We start from the raw sequence: 23986 nt of genomic DNA, 5'->3' as shown, positions 1-23986 counted from the left end.
GACTGTCATGATAATCAAGATTAGGATTTGGCCTGGGTCTAGAAAAGAGAGATGGGAAAGAGAAAGAGAAAACAAACGAAGTCATGCTGTTGTGTTCGAACTCAGAAAGTGGCCAGACTTACTTGAGACTCTGTGATCAACTGTTGGAATAAAGGGACTTGGTTTATTTCAGGACATCTCTATTTAAAGAGAGCTGTTTTCTTGTCTGCAGCTTCTGGTTCGCTTCTTTAAGCTGTAAAACAGGTTTTTCTTATGACAGGAGGCTCTGGCCTTGTCTAGGCTAAGGAAGTGAAGTGCTTGTTCACATAGACACGGTGTTATCAACCGACCGTTGGCTGAGCCATTTGTAACGGGGTTACCGACTTCCAACCATGTATTTGTTTGAGAGAATATCATCGTGGTGGTCTTCATACGTCTCTGAGAGATCTCTAGAATAGAAGGTACCTGTTGTCTGCTTCACCCTGTCATTGAGGAAGCTGACGTAGGTGTACGTGTCCCCAGTGGTGCTGAGGAAGAAGGTAGAAATGGATTCTTTTGTTTTCTTTCCCTCTGCCGAGCATCCCTCAAGCTCAGGTAGAGAGTTTATCTTCCTGTTGTGTCACTCCGCCAGGAACAGTATCTGTTCAGGATTTTGCTGAACTTAAGTCTACAGATTCAAATCACATCCCTGGATGTGAAACTGAACACACAAAACAGAGCATTTAAATTCCCTTTACAAATATGTTCTTCCAGACCAGGTGTGGCTGTTCATGTCTGTAATCGTGCCACAAGACCAGCCTGTGCTACATGACACCATGTCTCAAAAAAAGCCTTCTCAGCTTTTCCCACTTAATAATACAGTTGCTCAGTGAAAAACCAACGACATAAACGTCACAGCTCTCGTCTTAAAGGAACAAGGACGGTTTATGCAGGAGACATTTTGAGTTACCGTGTTCCAGGAACACAGATTTAACTTACCCCCAATTCCATGATTCGGTTCAGAAGCAGTTTCATGAAGTTTGTACAGTTTCATAGAACAAAAACATCGTAAGTCAAGGTAAATCTAAAAAAGTCGGTGGGTGCACCAGAGATGCACAAGCATCAAGACGGGGAAAGCTTTTCTGTGGGCCCAAGGTGCTATCTGATGAGACAGATTCTTAGCTTTTGGACTGACTGGTGAAGCAGGTTTTTTTTTTTTTTGAGCCTGTCCTGGAACTAGCTCTTATAGACCAGGCTGGTCTCGAACTCACAGAGATCCGCCAGCCTCTGCCTCACGAGTGCTGGGATTAAAGGCGTGCGCCACCATCGCCCGGCTGGAAGCAGGTTTTTAGGTATCAGTCACAAGACGTTAGTTCCAGCACAGCAATGGGCAAGGAGAGGTTGTTCAGAGGGCTTGGCTCAAGATAAGGCCTTATTATTGCAGCATTCCAAACTCCCTACAGAGCAGGGCGACGGTGGCGCACGCCTTTAATCCCAGCACTCGGGAGGCAGAGGCTGGCGGATCGCTGTGAGTTCGAGACCAGCCTGGTCTTACAAGAGCTAGTTCCAGGACAGGCTCCAAAACTACAGAGAAACCCTGTCTCGAAAAAAAAAAAAAAAACAAAAACAAAAAACCTCCCTACAGTACTGAGGTTCTAATTGTCAATCACATTCTTTTCAGTTTTCCTTCTCACTCAAAACCCAGTCCTCAGAAAACCATTCTCGACTTTACCACAAACCAGTCAAACCAATCCAGCGACTTCAGCCCCTCCACTGAGTATCTAAGTCCCTATCACCTCCTTTTACAATTACACTTTACTAAATGGTTCCAGAACCATCTAGAACTGCTTTTGTCTCTCCCAGAAAACCACAAAGCTTATTTAAGAATCTCCCAATTTATGGAGTACTACGCAGCAGAAAAAAAATAACCACAGCTTGAATTTTGCAGGAAAATGGAGTTAGAAGACATCATTTTGAGTGAGGTAACCCAGACTCAGAAAGATAATTATCACATGTACTCATTCATAGGTGGTTTTTAAACATAAAGCAAAGAAAGCCAGCCTACAAACCACAATCCCAGAGAATTTAGACAATATCGCGGACACTAAGAGAACCTTACGTAGATCTAATCTACATGGGGACCTTGGGAGAGGGTTAAAGGGAGGAGGGGAGAGGCAGGGAGGGGAGCAGAGAAAAATGTAAGGCTCAATAAAAATCAATAAAAAAAAAAAAAAGAATCCCCCCAGCTTAAAGCTTAAAAGTGGTGCTTGGCCACTGCAGGAGTTTTAAAAAGCTTTATTATACTGTGGTAGAGTTCCCTGTCTCAGTGTAGCGAGCAGAGACATCTTGGCTCACTATTCACGGATCTCTCAGTTCATTGACAGAAAACGTTTTCTGGAAGGCTGTATCCTATGATAAATATAGGCTCCCAGCTCCAATGTAACCTACAGCGATGCGGTTTGTTGTTTGTTTGTTTGTTTTAAAGACAGGGTTTCTCTTGAGCCGGGCAGTGGTGGCTCACGCCTTTAATCCCAGCATTTGAAAGGCAGAGGCAGGCAGATTTCTCTGAGTTCGAGGCCAGCCTAGTCTACAAGAACTAGTTCCAGGACAGGTACCAAAGCTACTGAGAAACCTTGTCTCGTTGTCTCGAGAAGAAAAAAAAAAAAAAAAGGCAGGGTTTCTTTGATAGCTTTGGAGCCTAAACTGGAAACTAGCTCTTGTAGAACAGGCTGACCTCGAAACTCAGAGATCCACCTGTCTCTGCCTCCTGAATGCTGGGATTAAAGGCGTGCGCTACCGCCGACCAGCTCAGCGAAATGTTCTTAAAGTACCCGATAAATCCACCTCCTGCGCTACTAAATAAAATTTTTCTAGAACATGTCAGTTTGTAAATTTTTTTTTTACTTTTAATCTGCCCCTTCACACCTAGATACTGAACTTTACATGAACAGAAATCTTCATTCTCTTAACTGCCAAATACCCAGGCAAGGATATTAAATTTTTTATTGTTAAGTGACTTCAACATCCTAGAAAAACCTATGTTTACTTCACTTTCCAGGAGAAACTCAAGTTGTAAAGGTACTATAATTAAAAGTATAATTGAGGACTCACGACCAGCAAATGTCAGCTCACTCTTTAGAGCTAAAATCTGACTGGATTTTTTTCATTACTGAATCACTTCCTCAGTAAATTTACAATTTACTGTGCAGCACATTGAGTGTGACCCTCAGAAGCCTCTTTTCCTGACTACAATTCAGAACACCGCCAATCAGTGACGTCAGAGACGCCCCGCTCCGCCCTCTCCGAATTAGCGCCGCCCAAACCTAACCACGCGAGAGGTTGCCGGGGACGCATGTGCAATAAGCATTTACCGCAAAGATTTCTGGGATTAGTAGTCCATATTCTTCTATCTTTGTTATTTGCCTGGAAAGAAATAACAACGTAAACTAGATCGCTTTGAATTTGATAAAAATTGAATAAAACTCAGATTGTGTCTCGGTAAAGTGGAAGCACTGAGCGATTTCCAAAGGAGGCTCCCACATCGGCACAGGCGCCTCTCGGACGGCCTCACGGGGTCCTCGGCAGGGCGGGGCTTCACGCAGTGCCTTGTGGGTCCTTCCTGCTCCGGTTCTCTCTTTCTCTCGGACCCGTGGCGTCGGCAAGATGGGTGAGCCGTGCGTGGTCGGGCTGAGCCCCTGCGGGCGGGACCTGGGGCTCGGGGTACAGTCGGTCGTGGGGCGATAGAGCGGGGAGCATGGCTGCACTGGGGTGGAGGCCGGAGGAAGAGGCTCCCGCGGACACGTGGCCGGAGGGTTCATGCGGTCTACGGGCCGCCATGCCGGGCAGGCGCCGCTGCTCCAGAGCCTTGCTCTGGAAACCTGTGTAAGCCGAAAGGCCGCATCGGGGTGCGTTTTTACATCTCCGAGTTAGATAGGAAATTGTGAGGGCAACTGGCCCACGGACCAAGGTGAGCTACAGACTCAGGGATTGAAGACTCGTCTGGCCAGGGCTCGGTACTAAAGCGACTTAGGCGGGTTTGCAAAGAACTCTGGTGTTTTAATTTCAGGCAAGTGTCGTGGTCTCCGTACTGCCAGGAAGCTTCGTAGCCACCGACGGGACCAGAAGTGGCATGACAAACAATACAAGAAAGCCCACTTGGGCACAGCCCTGAAGGCCAATCCTTTTGGAGGTGCCTCTCATGCCAAGGGAATCGTGCTGGAAAAAGTGTAAGTGAAAGTCTGCTTCCTAAAAGCTTTGCTTTCTCGTAATTGAGAACGAGTAATTTTTTGAAGCTACAAAAGATCCTGACTGAGGCACGTTGGTTTGGGTTTTTAAGGAGAAAGAATGGAAGGTACCGATGTTTATGTCAGCATTAGTGTTCAGAACTAGATACAATGAAAAAGGTTTTCTTAATTTCAGCATTGTTGTGGGTGGACTGGGAGAAGACTTTAGATAACGAAGACAGCATCGAGCAGTGTGAGAACTGTTCAGAGTGACTGAACCAGCTGGTACTTTCTTAATCTTTTGGGGGTTGAGAAATTGTTTTTTTTTTTTCTTTTAGTTTATTTTTATTTCATTTGCATTGATTTTGACTGTATTCCTGTGTGGATGTCAGATCTTAGGGTTAGAGACAGCTGCCATGTGGGTGATGGGAATTGAACCTTGGAAGAGCAGTCAATGTTCTTAACCACTGAGCCATCTCTCCAGCCTCAAAAAATTGCCTTTATTTTGGGTTGGGGGGTTTTGAGACGCGGTTTCCCTGTAGCTTTAGAGCCTGTCTTGGAACTCAACATTTGTAGACCATGCTGGTCTCGAACTATTTGTTTTGGTTTCCGAGCCCAGACTGGCTTAGAACTTAATGCTATTTATTTAGAACGCCAGAGAATCTGCCTGCCTCTCCCTGCTGGGTTTAAAGGTGTGAGCCACCACACCTGGCCTGGGAGCATCAATTTCAAAAGCGATTTGTGTGTGTGTGTGATTTTGACAAATTGGAATCTCTTGTTACCTCATTTTTGCAGCTCCAAAGGAGCTAAATGTTCTTTCTACAGTTCTGGGAAAATCTCAGGCAAAAGAAAAATTTAGTTGAAATCACGGAATCTGAGGGATTTGAGCCTGAATTGAGAGGGTGGGTACTAGTCATTTTTTTAGAAATCTTCACTAATGTGACTATCAATATGCCATTGGTGTTGCAGAGGAGTTGAAGCCAAGCAGCCAAATTCAGCTATCAGGAAGTGTGTCAGGGTGCAGCTCATCAAGAACGGCAAGAAGATCACAGCTTTCGTCCCCAATGATGGTTGCTTGAACTTCATTGAGGTAGGTGTCTTATAGTCTGTACTTCCTGCTTGGGATGGCTTTTAATTTTGCAGTGGGTATTTAATTAGTATGCTTTTAATTACTAGTGAAATCTAAATGGATTTATTTTTTACTTTAGGAAAACGATGAAGTTCTGGTTGCTGGATTTGGTCGAAAGGGTCATGCTGTAGGTGATATTCCTGGAGTCCGCTTTAAGGTTGTTAAAGTAGCCAACGTGTCCCTTTTGGCCCTGTACAAAGGCAAGAAGGAAAGACCAAGATCCTAAATTTTGACAGTGGAAGCACAGTAATAAATTTTCCTATTCTGAAATTAGTTTATGTCTTAGTTCTTTTCCTGACCCTCCAAAAATAATTGCCTTTATCTCTTGTATGAAACATTTGCTAAAACATTTTGTGGTGTGTGTCTTGAAACAAGACAGCTTAGCATCTACAGCCAAGTATAAAAATAAGTCTGTATATTCTTAACATGCATTGAATTTCTGTTGCTACTTGGCAGTTGTCAAGTTTAATAGCATGAGTATTTAATCTATAAGATCCCAATTTTCTGTGTTTACTAAGGGTGTGGCTTGGATTGTGGAGAATTTGCTTAACAGGCACAAACTCCCTGAGGGTAGGTCAGCAGTGGATAAAACTACCTGTTGCCTAGTGCTGTAATCCCAACACTTGGCTGAGGCAGGAAGAGTGCTTTGAGAGTGTGTGGTGGGGGTTCCAACCCCAGCAGTTTAGGCCAAGGTAAACAGCTGCAGAGGGGAAGTTTTGAGAAGGGAATGCCATCGAATGTCTAACCTCAAGCAGTCGGTGAAAGTGACTGCTGAAGGCTCAGCACTTAGAAGCTGCAGGTCTAGAACTCAGATCTTGGGCCTGGGGGGGTGAAGGGGGCTACCCCAAGACAGCTTTGGTCTTTACACTTGGCTATGTTTTTTTGTACTTGATTGGCTCAAACCATTCCTCGCTGTTCCTTGCATTTTAAACCTTGATCACAGGATGTTCCGTTGTCTGGTTAGAGATTAAAACTCTAGTGGTGTGTGTCTGCACACCTTGGTTTCTTACAATGCTTCCTAGCAGGCGGGGGTGTCCTTTAGCTGCAGAGATGTCCATGATCAACTCTGCCAGGGAGTCTGGGCCTGCAGGTGTGGAGTACAGCACTGAGGTAAAGTATGGCCAAAAAACTGGAGCCAAAGAAAACTTGGTTCCCTTCTCTGTCTTGAGGTCCAGACAACCCTCAACAGCATCTTGTGAACAGCTGCATGGCCCCACAGTACACTGGGTACCAAACTTACAAGGGTCTCTCAGTTTCAGTATGTGGAGCCGATTTTGGTCCCTCTTCTGCATACTTATCCATATTGGTGGCCAAAGCTCTATCCTTCACACTCAGCATGAAGCTTGTGTCTCTTGCTGTGCTTTTTCTCAGTGAGCAAGAAGGCTGGGCATGGTGGCTCACACCTATAATCTCATCTGGGAGGCCAGTGTGGATCAGGAAATAAAAGCCTATCAACCCCCCCCCCCTCAAAATCTGAGGCACAGGTTCAGCCAGTCTATTTTTTTAAATAGGAATGTTAGAAAACATTCTAAAATGTATGGTGGAATGAGAATACCTTAATTGGGGTTAGCAAAGGTTGAAAGATAACAAAATTTGGTTAATCAGGACTGAAGAGGAGTGGTAGAATTACATTGAGCTTCTAAATAGGCACAAGGTGAGACTAAAGAACAAAGCATCCTGAGTTAGGATTCTTAGAGCTTACTCCCAAAACATGTTTTATAATGTTGATCATCCAGTTTGTTATTTTGAAAATCCTTAAAAGGTAACATGAAGTATTTTCAAATCGCATGTTCAACAAAGGACTTGTATGCACTCCTAGAGCTCAGACAGTCCTATTAAACTAAGAGTAATAGCTATACACTGTTACTTGAAAAGTGTGAAACTGCCTTATCTGTCAGCTGGGGGAGACTGGCAGTTTTGTCTGAAGTTAAAAATTACAAATGTATCTTAGCCATTCAACTCTTTTAAGTAGTTACAAAGCCTGTGCATATTTTTATGACAGCTAAGAATTGGAAGTCTACAGAAGAGACAGCTAAATTGTGATCCATCCAAAAATGGCATACTACCTAACCATAAAAACTATTGTTGGGACTGGAGAAATGGGTCAGTTTAAGATAATGTACCTTTTGTACCGGAGTTCACACCCATCTCCCATAGAACATAACTCCAGCTCAAGGATAATCTGAGACTTTTCTGGCCTCTAGAGGCATCACACTCAAGGTGCACAAATCCACACACACGTATGTGTGACTTTTAAGACATTGGTGTTAACATGCAGCAGCTTTTATGAATCTCAAGAGTACAAAAAGGCAATTTCAAAAGGTTACATCCTATATGTTGTCATTTATTTTACTGGAAGATTACCCTATGGAGACGCTGTCAACAGGGATGAGAAGGAGCAGAGCCCCACTGAAGCCCTCTAGCTGTTGTGTTTGCCTCTGCCCCTGAGAGTGCCTGGAAGATGTGCCCCCCTCTATGGCTGGCCAGAAGGTTCCTTTGTAGTTTCATGTCTTGATTATGCAGGGGTTAACAAAACTGAATAGTGTTATATCCAATCATTGGGGAATATGCTTGGCAGTTTAATCCCAACTCAGGAGGCCGAAGCAGGTGGGTTTCTGATTTCAAGGTCAGCCTGGTCTACAGAGGGTCAGCCAGGGTTACAGAGAAAGACTGCCTTGTGGGGGCGGGGAAGAAAAAAACAGTTGTGAATGAGTAGTTAATCTAGCCCGTTATTAATCTGTTAGGTCTTTTTGTCAAGTTCAGAGCACAAAGAACCCCCACCCCCAAGTTCCTGCTGCAAAGGGATGTCAGAAACCATTTGACACTTAAGTCTTTTGAGAAGCAGTTTCTAATGTCTGGGAGATTTTATTTTTTCATAGATGCTCCAGTTGCTCCAAGGTAATCTTCTCCTGACTTTCTCCACTTGTAACCATTGGTCTTTTTTGTAGTATGTTGTATCTGTCTTAAAGATAGTCCCCCCCCCCCTTTTCTTCTTTTTTTACTTCCTAAATACTGGGGTTACAGGCTTGCAACCACACCATTTTTAAACTGGTCACTTTGCACTGTCTTGCTCAGGAACAATTGCTCCTATCTGGCCACCTCATCTCAAACTGGAAATACTTGAAACATAGGAATTTGCTCAAGCAGTTGCACTGCTGAGCTCAGAACAGTTGTTGGTCCTCTAATGACTTTGTTGCTGAGGAAAATCAAACCATTGCTAAGCAGTGGGCACTGCTTTACAAGTAGAATAGCCACTTAGCCAGTGCAGGCCTAGCTCCATGCTGGGTATTAAGAGTTTCTGTTTGGTGTCTGAGGGAAAGTAAGGTATACACATACGATCAATAAAAAGTTTGTTTTTATATGAAAATACTGAAACGTTCAGAAAATTTCTGTTAACAGCATTTTAGATGTTGCTTTTATCTTTCATTTTTAATAGAATTGCATGGTTCTAACTTCACAAACTATCTTTTATTTATTATTTGTTGTTGAAAATTTGTTTTTGTTTTCTCGGTGTAACAGTCCTGGCTGTCCTGGAACTTGCTTTGTAGACCAGGCTGTCCTTGAACTCACTGAGATCCTCCTGCCTTTTTTGCTGGGATTAAAGGCGTGTACCACTACCACCCAGTGAAAATAATTTTTTATACAACATATACAACATTTTCCCCTCCATTATATTTTCCTGTATTCTCCCAACTACCTCACCCACCCAATTCCATGCTTGTTTTCTCTCTCTCTTGAGGAAACAGGCCAATTTAAAAAAAAAAAATCACTGGAAATCAGAATATAACAAACCAAAGAAAGAGACAAAAAGAGTTTTAAAAAAAAAAAGCTCTAGAAACAGATGCACAGTGCAGAGACAGATACACAATTTCACAAAACGTGTAGAAACACAAACTCAGAAATCATAATAACAGACAAGATAGAAAATGCCCAGAAAAAGCATTAGAGCATTATGAAACCAAATACATCTCCAAACTTATCACTGAGTTCATTTTGTGTCGGCCATCTACTGCTGGGCACAGGGCCATCAGTGAGTGTGGTTTGTATACCTGTGAGACTCCATTGGGGAAAACTAATTTTCTTTTGCAAGTATTCTCAGGGAGAGGGCTCATGTTTCCTTGCCCTCTGGGCATCCCATCTGACTTGCACCTGTGCATACACTGCCATAGTCTCTAAGTTCCTATGTGTGTCAGTCTTGTTCTGTGTTGAAGAACACTGTTTGCCTGGTGTCCTCCACCCCCTCTGGCTCTTACAATCTTTCTCCATCCTCTTCAGTTCACTGAATCCTGAGGGGAAGGATTTGATGAAGACATCCCATTTAGGAGTGAGTGTTCCAAGTCTCTACATTCCGGTTGTGGGTCTCTGTATTTGTTCCCATATCCTGCAGGAAGAAGCTTCTCTGATAATGTCTGGACAGGACATTGATCTATGGGTAGCAGAATATCATTGGGAGTCACCTTATTGCTGCATTCCTTTAGTAGAATAGTAGCACTCACCTGAACAGCAGTGGGTCTGCCCCATTTAGACAGTGTTTCATTCCAGTCACAACTGAACACAGCGTGGGAACTTGCTGAAGCATGTCTTAGCCTTTAACACCTGATTTGGAAATGGGTCTTCCTTGTTTATCCAGTCTCCACATTATTGTTTGAGGCAGGGTCTCTCACTGAACCAGGAAGCTCATTAATTGGCCAGAGAGCCAGAGACCATCTGTCTCTGCCTTTGCAGCACTGGGGTTACAGTTGTGTGCCATTACACCCAGCTGTTGCTTCTGGGGACCTGGACTAAGGTCCTCATGCTTGCACAGTGGACATTTTATGTCCCGGTCTTTCCCTCAGCCCCACTCAAGACTCTTAAGTCTTACTAGATGATTCTGTTCATTCTGTATTTTGCACATTGCATATGTATTTCCCATTACTGTACTCCTTTGCCTCTTGGCCATAGTGTGCACACTTAAGGGGTATAGGACCATCCTGATGCCATATGAATTTTCTGATTATGTGTGCATGTACATGTGTGTAAGTGCACATATTATTTTCTAGAAATATGTTCTTAATTTATCTTTAGATTTTTAAAAGTCATTTAGAAACTACTATGTAATTCTGTTTAACTGTGAGCAAGACTTAACAATAGTAAATTTTCATTTTATTTTCTAAGAGATTTTTTAACGTGAGTATTTTGCCTTAATGTGTGTATGTACACCATATGTGTGCAGTGCCCATGGAAAGCAGAAGAATGTGCTGGATTCCCTAGAGCTAGAGTGTGTTGGTTACTTTTCTATGGTTAGGTCAAATTCACAATGAAGAGTCACATGGGGCAGAGGCAGGCGGATCTCTGTGAGTTCGAGACCAGCCTGGTCTACAGAGCTAGTTCCAGGACAGGCTCCAAAGCCACAGAGAAACCCTGTCTCGAAAAACAAAAAAAATAAAAAAATAAAAATAAAAAATAAAGAGTCACATGGGGAGGAAAGGGTTTACTTCATCTTGCACTTCAAGTGGCGTCCATTCCTGAGGGAGGTTGAGGCAGACACTCATGCAGGAACTTGAAGGCAGGAACTGAAGTGTAACTCACACAAGGGGTACTATTTCCCACCTCAATCATCCTGCCTTCTCATGCAACCCAAGACCATCTGCCTAGGCTAGCACCAATGGGCTGGGCTTTCCCACATCAGTCATTAATCAAGAAAATGTTCCACATGCTTACCTAAGGGCCAATATGGAGACATTTTCCCAGTTGTGTTCCCTTCTCAGATAATTCTAGCTTGTGTCAAGTTTACAAAACAAACAAACAAAAAAACAAAACAGCCAGGACGTGGCGATAAAGCTGGTTGTAGACCTCTGCATGGTTGATGGTAACCAAACCTGGGTCCTCTGCCACGGCAGCAAGTGCTTTTAACAAATGTGCCATCCCTCCTGCTCCCAAATTTTCCACTTTAATCACAGTTGCAAACAGAGTCTAGTTGAATGTAGTTTCATATCACTTATAAAATGTTCCCACAATGGTGAGGGTCTGTGGGTGATGACTTAGTCTCATCTGCACCGCTATCCATACACCAGACATTGGTACCTCATACACAAGAGTGGTTTACTCAGCTCACAGCTCTAGAGATTGAAGAGCAGGACACTGGCACTTGACTAACCTTGGTGAGATCACAGTGGAATGCATCTCACCAGAGGGAGTACGTACAAGTGAGAGATCCTACTCAGGGGAGTATAGGGTCCAGAGAACAATTTTCAAGAGAACTAATGTATCCCTAAAGTTCTGCCTGGCCCGATCCTATGGGACAGCGTTAATCCATTCACGGGGGGTGGAGCCTGACATAGTTACTTTCCACTAGGTCTGTGGTGATTGGGCTAAGAATGGCCCCCCATAGGCTCAGATGTTTGAATTCTTAGTTAGCGGGGAAAGATTAGGCAGGTGGTGTGGCCTTGGTGGAAGCAGTGTGTCACTGGGAGTGGATTCTGAGGATTCAAAGGCCCAAGCCAGGTCCAGTGGCTCTCTCCCTGTTGCCCGCTGATCCTGACACAGAACTCTCTGCTCCACTCCTTAGCACCATGTTCTGCCTGAGTGCTGCCGTGTACCCTACCATGATGAAAGCTGACCAATTATGTGTTTTTAAAAATAAGAGTTGCCATGGTCATGGTGTCTCCTCACCGCAACTAGGTTCCACCTCAACATCACTAGGTTCCACCTCACTAGGTTCCACCTCAACATCACTTCCAACTTCCCAGCCCGTGAATGAGCCTATGCGAACAAACAGTATTACTGATCCATCCCATGGAACCTGTAAAGTGCACCTGCCCATTCTGGTTTGGTTTGGTTGCACTTATTGGCTTGATTTTAGTATTGTAAATAACAGTGGCCTATGACACTACTCCTGCCTCAGCCTCTTAAGTGCTGGTATTATAGATACTGATAGCCTCACTGTAGGTGTAGGTGAAAACCCATTGACGATGCCCTATTGGATTCTATTCATGGCTACTTTTTAAATGTTCTTGGCCTTTCTGTCTCTGATCAAATTTCTGTCTTTTAAACCTACATCCCCTGGCTTGGTGATTACCTATGCAATTCAAATATCCAACGGCTACTTACTGAGTGCTGAGGTACTTATGATGCAAAGCCGGGCAATGGTAGTTACTAGATGCGCAGATTTGCTGGGCTACAGTTCCCTGTTAGCACTTCAGACTGCCTCTGTTAACAGCTTTATTGGTAACTAGTTGTGGCTTCCTGAAGCCACGTAACAACTTTGAAAGGAATCCAAGAAAGCACCATAGCACTATAGGTTTATTATTATACAGACTAATTAGAACACACAAAGGACTGGCACTGAAGGGCACTGGCAACATGACCACTAGATGTCGCCACGGACACCATAAATGGTAAAGCAAGGGCTTGCCATAAAGCAAGTACACTGTTCTAAAAGAACACGACCAAACTGAAGAGAAAAAAATGTAAAAACACTTACTAATATACCCTAAAAAATACTGATATATAATGTGAGCATGTTATCTTACACCTGTAATCCGAGACTTTGGAGGCCGAGGCAGGAGAATTACTGTGGATTTGAAGCCAGCATAGGTTACATACTGATTTCCAGGCTTCCTAGCACTACAGTGTGAGACCTTGTATTAAAAACAACAAAACTCAGATGCAGAGGGGCAGATTCAGATTTGTCCATGAGAGCAACCAGGGCCGTGGGCACAAGAACAGTTAAGTACTGACTAAATAGTAGTGGCCGTCAACGCACTGGCCTGCAGAAACAAGGTCATGACATGGTTTCTGAAGTGGAAGGAACTAATGTGCCTGGTCACTTTCAGGTCTCTGTTCCTTGGAGTTGGAAATCTGTCTGTATCACAAACCAGCACATACCCACCCTACTTCCACAGACACATGCATTGCCTAAATAGTTTTATACACATTTATACACAGACCACATACATACAGCCATGCTGCTTGAAGACAGCTCAGTCAGTGAGAAAGCCACATACACGACAGCATCTGCAGCTTAACCTTGTGTGCAGCGGCTGTACCATCTCCTAATGAGACCCACCCATGGATGAAGCCCCTCTGTAGTGATAAGAGCGGCGAGGCTGAGTCCCTGGCACCCGGCCACCCGCATGGCCAGCTTATGCCCGAAATAATTACACGGAAACTGTATTCTTTTAAACATTGCCTGGCCCGTTATCTGTAGCCTCTTACTGGCTAGCTCTTACATATTAGTCTAACCCATTTCTAATAATCTGTGTAGCTCCACGAGCTGGCTTACCAGGAAAGATCTTAACCTGCGTCTGTCTGGAGTGGGAGAATCATGGCGACTCTCTGATTCAGCTTCTTTTTCCCAGCATTCTCTTCTGTCTACTCCGCCTACTTAATTTTCTGTCCTATGAGGGCCAAGGCAGTTTCTTTATTAGTTAACCAATGAAAGCAACAGATAAGATACAAGACCCACCTCCATCACCCCTAGTGATGCACTGTTTTCCAGGACAAATCCCAACACTGAGGACCAATGACTGGCTGAAAGCAAAGTTCACAAAATAACAAAACTTTCACCATGTGAAATACAGCTAATGTTTTCTGTTTAATGTGGTCTTTATTTTTTTTAATAATAACCAGCAAACTGATTTTACTGGATTAAATATATTTTCAGGCATTTGACACATCAGAAAACAGAGGCTCCGAGAGCCTTGATGCTCTGCCTTAGGTGACTCAGGAGACGCTAGCAGGCTTTGCTTAGGACGCCCCAGATAAGACCCGAACCATGTCCTTGCTACTTAGCCAGCCACTTGCCATCCTCCACTCTATCATGCAATGATGAAAATCCTGACAAACCTCTGTGAGAGAGCTGCATGGAGCCCCAGAACTGTAAAAGTACTTTTTCTCTAAAAACACAACGCGTTGCTTTAACATCTCCTATCCTTTCAGTTGCTCTCTGGCACAGCGCCGGTAGGCAGGCAGCTTTATCCCTGTCTACATTCCTCACTACTGTTCCTGACCTGACAGAGGATGTGTCTTTCATCAGTCTACTCACATTTCTTTGCTTCAAAACCTTCCTGTTTCCCAGCCTTGACTACCGCGTGTATCGTGTAGTGTCTCCACTGGACTGCAGCATCTTCCCGTCATGCATCCCAGCACCTAGCTCTGAGTTCAGCCTGTACGAGGAACTTGACCCATGTAAGAATGCCAGGTGAGAAGGCGGAGATGGCTTAGGGGTTAAGAGTGTTTTCCGCTGCCTCACATTGGTGGGACACACTTTCAATCCCAGCACTCTGGAGGCAGAGGCTGGTGGACCTTTCATGGCCAGCCTGGTTTATAGAGCAAATTCCAGACAGCCAGGGCTACACAAAGACACTGTGTCTCAAAAAATGATAGAGCAAATAAAAGAGCATTTATTGTTCCTGCAGAGGGCCTCAGGTTACGTTTCCAGAATTCATATCAGTCAGCTCACAACTGTCATTCCAATTCCAGGGAATCCAATACCCTTTGGCTCCAGCAAGTACTTGCACACATTTGTGCACATATATACATAATGAAACATGAATACACATAAAGTATATTTTTAAAAAATTCCAGATGAGAGCCGCAGTGGTAAATCACTTCCCTAGCATATGCAAGGCCATGGCAATACCTAGCATTGGAGGGACAGGATGGACATTCCCATATGATACAAGTAGGATAAATATCTCCAAGAATTTTTCCTTATTCTTGATTTAACTTCAACTTAAAAGACTCACTGGAACATCACTGTGGATTAAGCGAAGGATGTTTTTACAGAGCAGAGTCCCACATCCTGCTACCTCAGGAGCATGGAGACAGCTGACGCTATCACGGACAGAAAAGTGAGAAAACCCCATTTTGTTCGGATCATAACCTGCTCCGTTTTTCCCACTGGCTGGAGAATCTCCACTGTGAACTGGTGAACCCCATCTTCACTGCAGACCAGAGAACCCCATCCCCACTGCAGGCAGGAGCCTTTCTTGATCCATCATGTTAACAAGAGAGGCAAAGGCCCCTTTTTCCTTTTCTTTCTTTTCTCTCTTCTCTCTCTGTCTCTGTCTGTCTCTGTCTCTCTGTCTCTCTGTCTCTGTCTCTCTCTCTCTTCCACACACATATTCACCATGTAGTCCTAGCCAGTAGTTTGCTATATAAGTCAGACTGGCCTCAAATTCAGAGATCTGCCAGCCTCTGCCTCCTGAGTGCTAGAAGACCCCTACTTTTTAATAGAAAAAAAAGTTTTCCATACAATATATTCTGATCACGATTTCCTCTCCCCTAACTCTTCAAAACCCGCCTAACTCCATGCCCTTTCTTTCTCAATATATTTACTAATTTTATTTTCTATTTTTACATACAGACTATATTTTTGTTGGATGATTCCTGGAATTTAATGGCTGGACCCAAAATAGTGTCCTCACCTTCAACGACTTATGATAGAAAATGAACAAGGGGGGGGGGGTCAAAGTGAATGGGTGACCACTGAAAGCTCCTGGTAAGTCAGGTCTTGGGGCACAGACCTGTAGTGCCAGCTACTAGGGAGGCTGGCACAAGAGGATCAAGAGTTTAGGACCTGCCTGTGCAACCCTTCTCAAAATAAAGAGTAAAAAAGAAGCTAAGAAGAGCTTGCTTAACATGTGCAAGGCCCTAGGTTTAATCCCCAGTACTGACAGAACCAAATCCAAACCTAAACTAGGCCTGAGCTGGTAGGTTAACATCTCAGAGCTTGTTAGCAAAGAAGAACTAGTATTTCCAGGAAAGTGCGTTATTCAGAATACCCCCCCACCCCCCGCCACACACACACTACATACACACAAGGATAGGTTTGGGAAATGATCTGATGAGAATTTTGTTCACATTAGGGAGATAAGATGTGAACTTATCTTGCAGATGTGGACTGCAGCGCTTTTATAGATTTCCACGCCTCCCCAGAGGAGTACTATCTCACCCTAAGTACAGATCCCACTCCCACTAAGCCATCTCTGGCTCTGATTTTCTTGCAGTGACAAAACTTCTGAAACTGATTCATAATGGAACAGGTTTATTTTGACTCCTGGTTCTGGAGGCTGGAAAGCTCAAGGTTGGTCAGCTGCACTTGGCCAACACCTTCTGCTGCTTTAACGCACTGCGGAAAGCAGGTATGTGAGGAAGCACAGGTGGGGTAAGGGGCGGGCCTATTGTCTTAGTTACTATTCTGTTGTTGGGAGGGGAGTCTGTTTTAGTTAGGCCATGCTTACTTTCTATGAACTTATGGGGACCATTTTCTTTCAAAGCACCACACTTCACTCCCTGGTCCCTACAGGCTTGTATGCATATCATAATGCAAAAAAACATTCAGTTCAACTGCAAAAGTCCCCACAGTCTATCAGTCTCAGCAATGTTTAAAAGTCTAAAGTTCAAAAGTCTCTTCTGAGACTCATGACAATCTCTAAACTGTAGTCCCTATAAAATCAAAATAAAAAAGCAAATCATATACTTCCAACATATAATGACATAGGATATAAATTGGGAGGGGAAGAGTCATAATGAGGAAATACTGGACCAAAGCAAGAGCAAAAACCAGCTGGGCAACTCCAAACTGTGCCTCTCCATATCTGATGTTAAAGCACTCTTCAGATCTGCAACTTCCGTTCAGCTTTGTTGACTGGACACACTTCTTTCCCTTGAGCTGGACCCCTCCCTGTTAGCAGCTTTCCTCAGCAGGTATCCCTCAGCTCTGACATCTTCAACATTTTGGGTTCTCCAAGGCAATCCAGGCTTGCCTGGATTTTACAGACTCATGCAATGGCCTCTCTGGGTCTCCATGCAGGAACACCCCTGCCCCGTGCCTGGTCAGCAGCTTTCCTTAGTCGTGGAGGTAGATTTCATAAACTCTTTCTCGAATCCTTGACTCTAAAACCAGAACCTAAGATATCAAGTTCTGCTGTTTGCTGGGGCTGGAATGTGGCCCTTTCATTCAAATACATTTTCACCAGTTTTCTGCATTTTGATGGTTTCCTTCACTGTCTAAGCTTGGTTGTCCTCGAACTGTTCTCAATCTGTAGACCAGGCTGGCCTTGAACTCAGAAATCTGCCTGCTATTGCCTCCCAAATGCTGGGGTAAAGGTTATGGCCACCACACCTAAATTTTTCTTATTTCTTTAATTTAAGTTGGAAGCTTAGCTGGGTAGGGTCTTTCCCTGAGGCTACCACTCCCTTTAGCACTTGGCTTTTCTTGAATCTGTTATCTCCTTGAACACAGGAATTAAGAGGGTTAAATTTATGTTTTAAGTTTTGATTACTGTGCTTAAGGGATCTATAGAACAAAAATGCCTCTAACCTGGTAAACTCTACTCATCCAAGGAAAGATAAACCTGTAAACCTTACTTGCCAAAGGATACTCAATTTCCTGGAATTTGGGGCCTGTTCACATACAACAAGATACATGTTTTTACTTTTGTAAACAAGGTTGGTTGCCTCAACTACAAAGTGTAGGTGGAGTTTTTTCAGACCACCAGCTTACAAAAAAATGACACGGAGACTTATTATTAGTTATTAAAGCTTGGCCTTAGCTTGTCTCATTAGTTCTTATAACTTAAAGTCACCCATGCCTTTTTATCTGTTTTTTTTTTTTTTTTTTTTTTTTTTTTTTTTTTTTTACGTGACTCAGTTCCCTTTACTCTGTCCTGCCCATCCTACATCCTCAAAGTCTAGCTGGCAATTCCTCCTTTATTCTTCCCAGAGCTCTCTGTCCCTAGAAGTCCTACATAACCTCTTCCTGCCTAGCTAACGGCCATTCAGCTCTTTATTATACCAATCATCACACACAGTGTAAAGGAATATTCTGTAACAGCAAAGAATGTGCTTGATTACACGTAGGCAGGAACTACATCAGGGTGTATGCTTGCCCTGACTGTATGAATGGCCTTGTGGGTTTTGCCTTTATAAGCACCTGACAAACGAAATTTGCAGCTGTTCTCTGAGAATCCTGGCCAGTGTCCATCATCCTGGCCAATATTTAATAAAGCTCACTTCAAATTTGGCTAAAAATTGTGGTAGTGTTCTTATTCTTGCCCAGTGGGAATAATTATATTTCCTGGTACCCCATTTTCTCCTTAAATTGTGCATTTTGTATTTTTCCTTGCTCAGTCTGATGCTTTTCATTAGAAATCTGCATGGCCACTAATAACCAGGCAACGCTATCAATTCTAGGCTCTCTGGAAATCTCCTCTGTCAAAGCTGTTAATGGATAACTCTTCCGTATAACCTCAGGAAGATTTTTTTTGAATGTCATTCAAACTGTAGCTGTCATTGTATTGAAAAAGAAAAAGGTCTAAATGTTCTTACTTTTCTTATACAGACAAACCGACTTACAGTAGTGCAGTTGGACAATCTTTTACTTCATGAAGGTGTAAAATGATGATCCACAGGCAGCAGAAACCATACTTTGAATTTTGATCTTTTCCAGGGCTAGTGATATGCATTTCAATACTGCCTTGTGACAGTCACTGACAGCAAGCTGAGGAGAGCATGAAACTAAAGAACCAAAACCTTGGACAAAGTGTAGAGTGGAGAATTTGAAGCACTCAACCCTAAATGTAATGCCTTCATCAAGACTCAAGGAACTATGCAGAAAGGGAGGAAAACTTGTGAGAGCCAGAGGTGGTGGACAATGTCAAGAGAACAGTATCTTCGGACACAACAGGCCTGGTACATATAGGGACTCACAGAGACTTTGGCGGCATCCACAGAGCCTGCACAGGCACAGCCAGATGGGGTTCTAGCATTCGGAGCAGGAGCAGACACAGGAGCCCACTCTAACCAGACATAGTAACCACATGTCAGGGGTAGGCCAATACATAGGAATAGTTGGCCAATACACACACACACACACACACACACACACACGCACACGCTCACACACACACACACACACACACACACACACACACACACCAAAAACAAAATCTCAGTGGTATCTTTTTTTTTTTTAATCTCATTTTGCTTTGTTTGGACATCTCTCTCTTTTTCTGTCTTATCTGCTTGTTTATTTCAATTTTTATTTTTATAGGTTTTGTTTGTGTGTGTTTCTTGTTTTCTTTCCTATTTCTTTTAAAATTTTTTAATTTTTCTAAAGATAAAGAAAGAAAAAGAACATAAAGTTTGGTGTGTAGGAAAGGTCTGAGAAATGGAGGGAGGAGAAATACATGATTAAAGATCAAAATATACTCTTTGAAAGAAGCTTTTTTCCTCCCACCCTTTTTTTTTTTTTTTTTTTTTTTTTTTTTTTTGGACAGGGTTTCTCTTTGTAGCCTTGGCTGTATTGGAACTCCCTGTAGATCAGGCTGGCCTTAAACTCAGAGATCTGCCTGCCTCTGCCTCCTGAGTGCTGGGATTAAAGGCGTGTGTCACCACTGGCTGAAAGAAATTTAATAATAACAAAACAGTACTCTACAGTATTGTGTTATCAGGCTTCTTCTTTTGAGTATTGTGTTTTGTGCTTTCATATCCCATAACATTTACAAAATGCTAGATATTCAGCACTTTTATACAATAGTATTTTTAAAGGCAATTTTGCCTAACTTCAGGTTAAGTGTTCTGAGTACATTCAAAGTCAGCTAATGCCAGTGCAGTAGGTCAGTGGGCAAAGGCACGGTGGCTAGGCCCGAAGACCTGAGCTTGATCTCCAGTGCACCCACAGCGGAAGGAGAGCCCTGTCCCTTCATCTCCTCATTTACTCTGCGGCAAGTGCCCTGGCCCATGCTTATATGCAGACAAAATTTAAAAAGAAAAAGTGGTTATGCTAAATTGTGATGTTCAATATGTTACAGATATTAAACACACCTTCTGTTTACGGTATTTTCAACTCATAATGGGTTATGATGGAACCTTGTGTTGATAAACATCAGGAAGCAATCTACTTTGCAGAGAAATGACAAGGGCTTGCTGGCACTGATAGGATACAAATCAATGCTACGGTAAAAGTTAATCAAAAGTAGAGGTTTTCTAGGGAATGTGGCTGACAAAGTCAGCCCAGACAGACTATTCCAGAAGGTGGCTTGGGTGTCTGCGGGGCACACTTCATGGAAGAAACACTATCATTGGTGTTTGTATTATACTACACCACTTGTATTTTGCACTTGATTTCATCTTCTAGAAAACAAAAATGTAAAAACACTCTGATTCCTCCAGACAAGGTTTGTCCTAATGTCTTGCTGGCTACGGACCATATTACAGATTGAATTAATAGCAGCCGATTATGTGGCAGCTGAACATTTAATTAGTATTTGTATACACTCTTCAAAACTTTTGCACTAATGATTTCATGTAGCTCTCACAGCGACGTTGGGAAGCAGCTTGTTATTCTCACACTGAAAAGAAGGGAGTTGTAGGTTACGAAGCCCTGCACAAAAGCCTCCAGGAATGCAGCAGAGCAGCTGTGGGGCTCGCAGGTAGACGGAAAATGATAGTGCTATTTTTATCAGAAATTGCAATGCCTAAATGTTTCCTATAACTATGTAAAAAGCCCCTAGTTATCTTGTCAAACTTTGCTTGTAAAACATATTATTATAATAAAATGATAATTTATTCTTTATTTTGTATCTATTTTTTTTACGCACACACACATACACACACATGCATTTTGAGGGAGTTATAGAGAAATAATCCATTGCTACTAAGATTGATTGTGGGAGAATAATTTAAGACGGGTTATTTTTACAAAATAAATTTCCAGAGCCAAGTAAGTTCTACATTTTAATTTCCAGACATCTTCTCTCTCTCTCTCTCTCTCTCTCTCTCTCTCTCTCTCTCTCTCTCTCTCTCTCTCTCTCTCTCTCTCTCTTTGGTTTTTTGAGACAGTTTCTCTGTGTAGCTTCGGAGCTTGTCCTGGAAGTCACTCAGTAGACCAGGCTGGCCTTGAACTCATAGAGATCCACTTGCCTCTGCTGGGATTAAAGGCGCGCATCACCACGGCCTGGCAATTTCCATTCATCTTATGCAAAACCAAACACACAAATACATTACTCCACCAAGCTCCACAACAGAAAAAGAACTGTGCCTGGAGGAAAAGGGCCTGTGCGAGCCCTGATGAGGTCAGCAGTACAACGTCACTGGATTAGATTCATTCTTCATAGTTACAGTGATCTGAATCTGCGATGTGTTCCTTCACACAACCACTCTTCCAAACAGGTTTGCAGATGCTTTCTTCCCAAGGAAAGAAATCTGCATCAAATCTTGGTGACATGAGATTCTGCAGTCCCAGTTCCATAGACACTGAGGCTTCTCAGGTGCACCCTTGGTGCTCTCCATGCTGTAGTTTCTAGGATCAGCAGAAGCCTGGGGAACAAAACAACACTAAAGCAGAGAATGAAGGAGGGCAGTAAAGTCTATTTCCAGAATATTGGCCATAAAGATAAAACCACCCACTGTTGCAGTTGTGTGAGTGTCCTTTGTAGCAAGGTAAGGCACCTCTGAAATAACTGGAACACTAAAGAACTAGCCAGGGCCCAGTCCAGTAAAGACGATGCAAACTGACCCTAGACACGAGATGTGGCTAAGGGTAAGAGAGACACTATCTTTCTGACAACGAAGAAGGCTTTGCTCTTTACCTTGCTCATCAACAGATCACTTGTCCTGCAATGTGGCTTTGGCATAGCTCAGAGGTAGATTCAGACCAACAACTGGCCCCACAATGCTCATCCATGATGTGATGTAGTTGACATTTCTAGAAAAGAAGTGAGGCATAGGTAATAGAAATGCTGAGTCATAGTTTCGGATGGAGAAACAGAGAGTGGCCAAAAGGAAGAGAAATGAGGCCTTCCCCCACACTTGGGCTTGCTTGGCATCCCAGAATCCCTGTGTCAGTCACATGGTGTAAGCTAAGCTGGACTTGTGATCCTGAGTATAGGGATATCTCTCACCAAGGTAGCTGAAGGCAAGACAGAATTGGGCCTCTGATTCTTATTTGAATGTAAGCAGTTGTTGAGCTGGCTGAATCGGTAGCTAAAACAGTGGTGCTGGGCTAAAAATGCTGTATTCCAGTCCCAGGCCTACCCGGAACTAGCTGTGCGACGTCAGCAGACTCACCTAGCACCTCTGTGCTTCAGCTCTCCTGTCTGAGAACTAAGTAAAACAGTGGTATTCAGTTACTGGGGTGTCAGAAACTAAGTAAAGCAGTGGTATTCAGTTACTGGGGTGTCAGAAACTAAGTAAAGCAGTGGTATTCAGTTTCTAGGGTGTCAGAAAAGCCCAATGTGTTCATAGATCTAAAAATCAGGACACTTAGCACACGGCCAAAATCAATGTGTTCACCATTACCATTAGAAAGAATATTTCTTATTTTAGCCTGGCTTTTAGAGTCGCGTGAAAAGATTTATACTTTTAAAGTCAGAGTAGAGTACAATGTGTCTTGAAGGTGTTTCTTACCGATTGATTTTCTGCGAATTTTTCAGCACAGCAGTCATGAATTCATTTGTCTTGCAGGGATGTAGAACAAAAAATGGTTGCCCAAGTATTGGATGTTCCTGCAACAATTCAAGCTGTCACCGAACTACTTCAAAAAAGTTAATCTGCTTTTCTTTTTAATTGTTTAGAATTTGTACACCATTTCTCTCTCTCCCTCACCCTCCGTGTGTGCACACACACACACAGTACACATGCACGCATGCCTGTTTGCACACAAGCACATGTGTACATGCTCGCATGTAGCCATGTGGCTATCTGAGGATAACTTGCAGGAGTTGTTCCTCTCCTTTTGCCACTGGGGTCCTGGGCTTGACCCCCCATCATCAAGCTTGATTGCAAGTGCTTTTACCCACTGCGGTGGTTTGATTGAGAGTGGACCCCTTAGGGTCATATATTTGAATGCTTGTCCATCACACAGTGGCACTATTTGAGAAGGATTAGAGGGGTCAGATTAGGAGGTATGGCCTTGTGGAGGAAGTGTGTTACAAGGAGTGGGCTTTGAGGTTTGAAATCCTGCCAGCCACAAGTTCTCTCTTGGCCTGAGGATCAGGATGAGTTTCATCTATTGCATGCATGACACCATGCTCACCACCATAATGATTATGGACTAAACCTCTGAAACTGTAAGCAAGTTCCCAGTTAAATGCTTTCTTTTGTAAGAGTTTCATGGTGTCTCTTCACAGTGACTAATACATCTACTAAGCTATATCATCAGCTCTGTTCTTTTAAGATAAACATTGATCTTACATTCCAAGTCACTGATTAACATTCAGGTTGACTTTCTACTCTGAAACACAATTATAGTCCAAAAAATGCCAAAGGCCGTGAAAAGGAGCTATTCACTGATTTACTGTCAAACACAGTGGGGCACACATGCCACTTACACTCTATAAATTAGATGAATTTCTTTGGTTCTGCCTTGGTTAGCCATGTTTCTCTTTGGCTTATAATTATTCTTTAATTTTTCTCCAGTGATATACAGGAACACCAGTAACTTGACAACCAGAATGAAGCATTTCTCTTACCTCTTTGTTAGTAAAGGAACCAAAGCCATTTACATAAATATGTACACACACACACACACATACACACACACACACACACACTAGTTTTCCTGAAGGACTTCTTATTAACTCATGAACAACTGTTTCATTATATAGTTGAGGGTTTGTCTCTAAGAGGAGTATAGCCTACATTTTACAAGACCTCAAAAGAACAACCCGGGAGACTCATAGACACAGTT

General features: G+C 43.1%; 2 protein-coding genes across 2 annotated transcripts in view; one reads left to right on the top strand and one right to left on the bottom strand.

The window, feature by feature from the left end:
* Window positions 1-3483: 3483 nt before the first annotated feature.
* Rps23 (ribosomal protein S23) lies at window positions 3484-5580 on the top strand. Its single transcript, XM_050119846.1, has 4 exons — window positions 3484-3625; window positions 4025-4184; window positions 5151-5271; window positions 5390-5580. The coding sequence occupies exons 1-4, from the start codon at window positions 3622-3624 to the stop codon at window positions 5534-5536; spliced, it is 432 nt and encodes a 143-aa protein (XP_049975803.1). The 5' UTR covers window positions 3484-3621; the 3' UTR covers window positions 5537-5580.
* A 5567-nt stretch (window positions 5581-11147) lies between these two features.
* The window catches only part of Atg10 (autophagy related 10), a 213623-nt gene continuing 200784 nt past the window's right edge, over window positions 11148-23986 (bottom strand). The window contains exons 4-6 of the mRNA XM_050119845.1: window positions 22705-22802; window positions 21888-22003; window positions 11148-21633 (exon numbers count right to left, since the gene is read on the bottom strand). Coding sequence (XP_049975802.1) covers window positions 21904-22003; window positions 22705-22802 — 198 coding nt within the window. The 3' untranslated portion in view covers window positions 11148-21633; window positions 21888-21903. The remainder of the gene's footprint in view (window positions 21634-21887; window positions 22004-22704; window positions 22803-23986) is intronic.

Source organism: Alexandromys fortis, unplaced genomic scaffold, assembly GCF_014885135.2.
Source record: "Alexandromys fortis isolate MF-2015 unplaced genomic scaffold, M_Fortis_MF-2015_v1.1 scaffold_132, whole genome shotgun sequence".
NCBI classification, from domain to species: Eukaryota; Metazoa; Chordata; class Mammalia; order Rodentia; family Cricetidae; genus Alexandromys; species Alexandromys fortis.
This window is presented reverse-complemented; position numbering and strand designations above follow the sequence as displayed.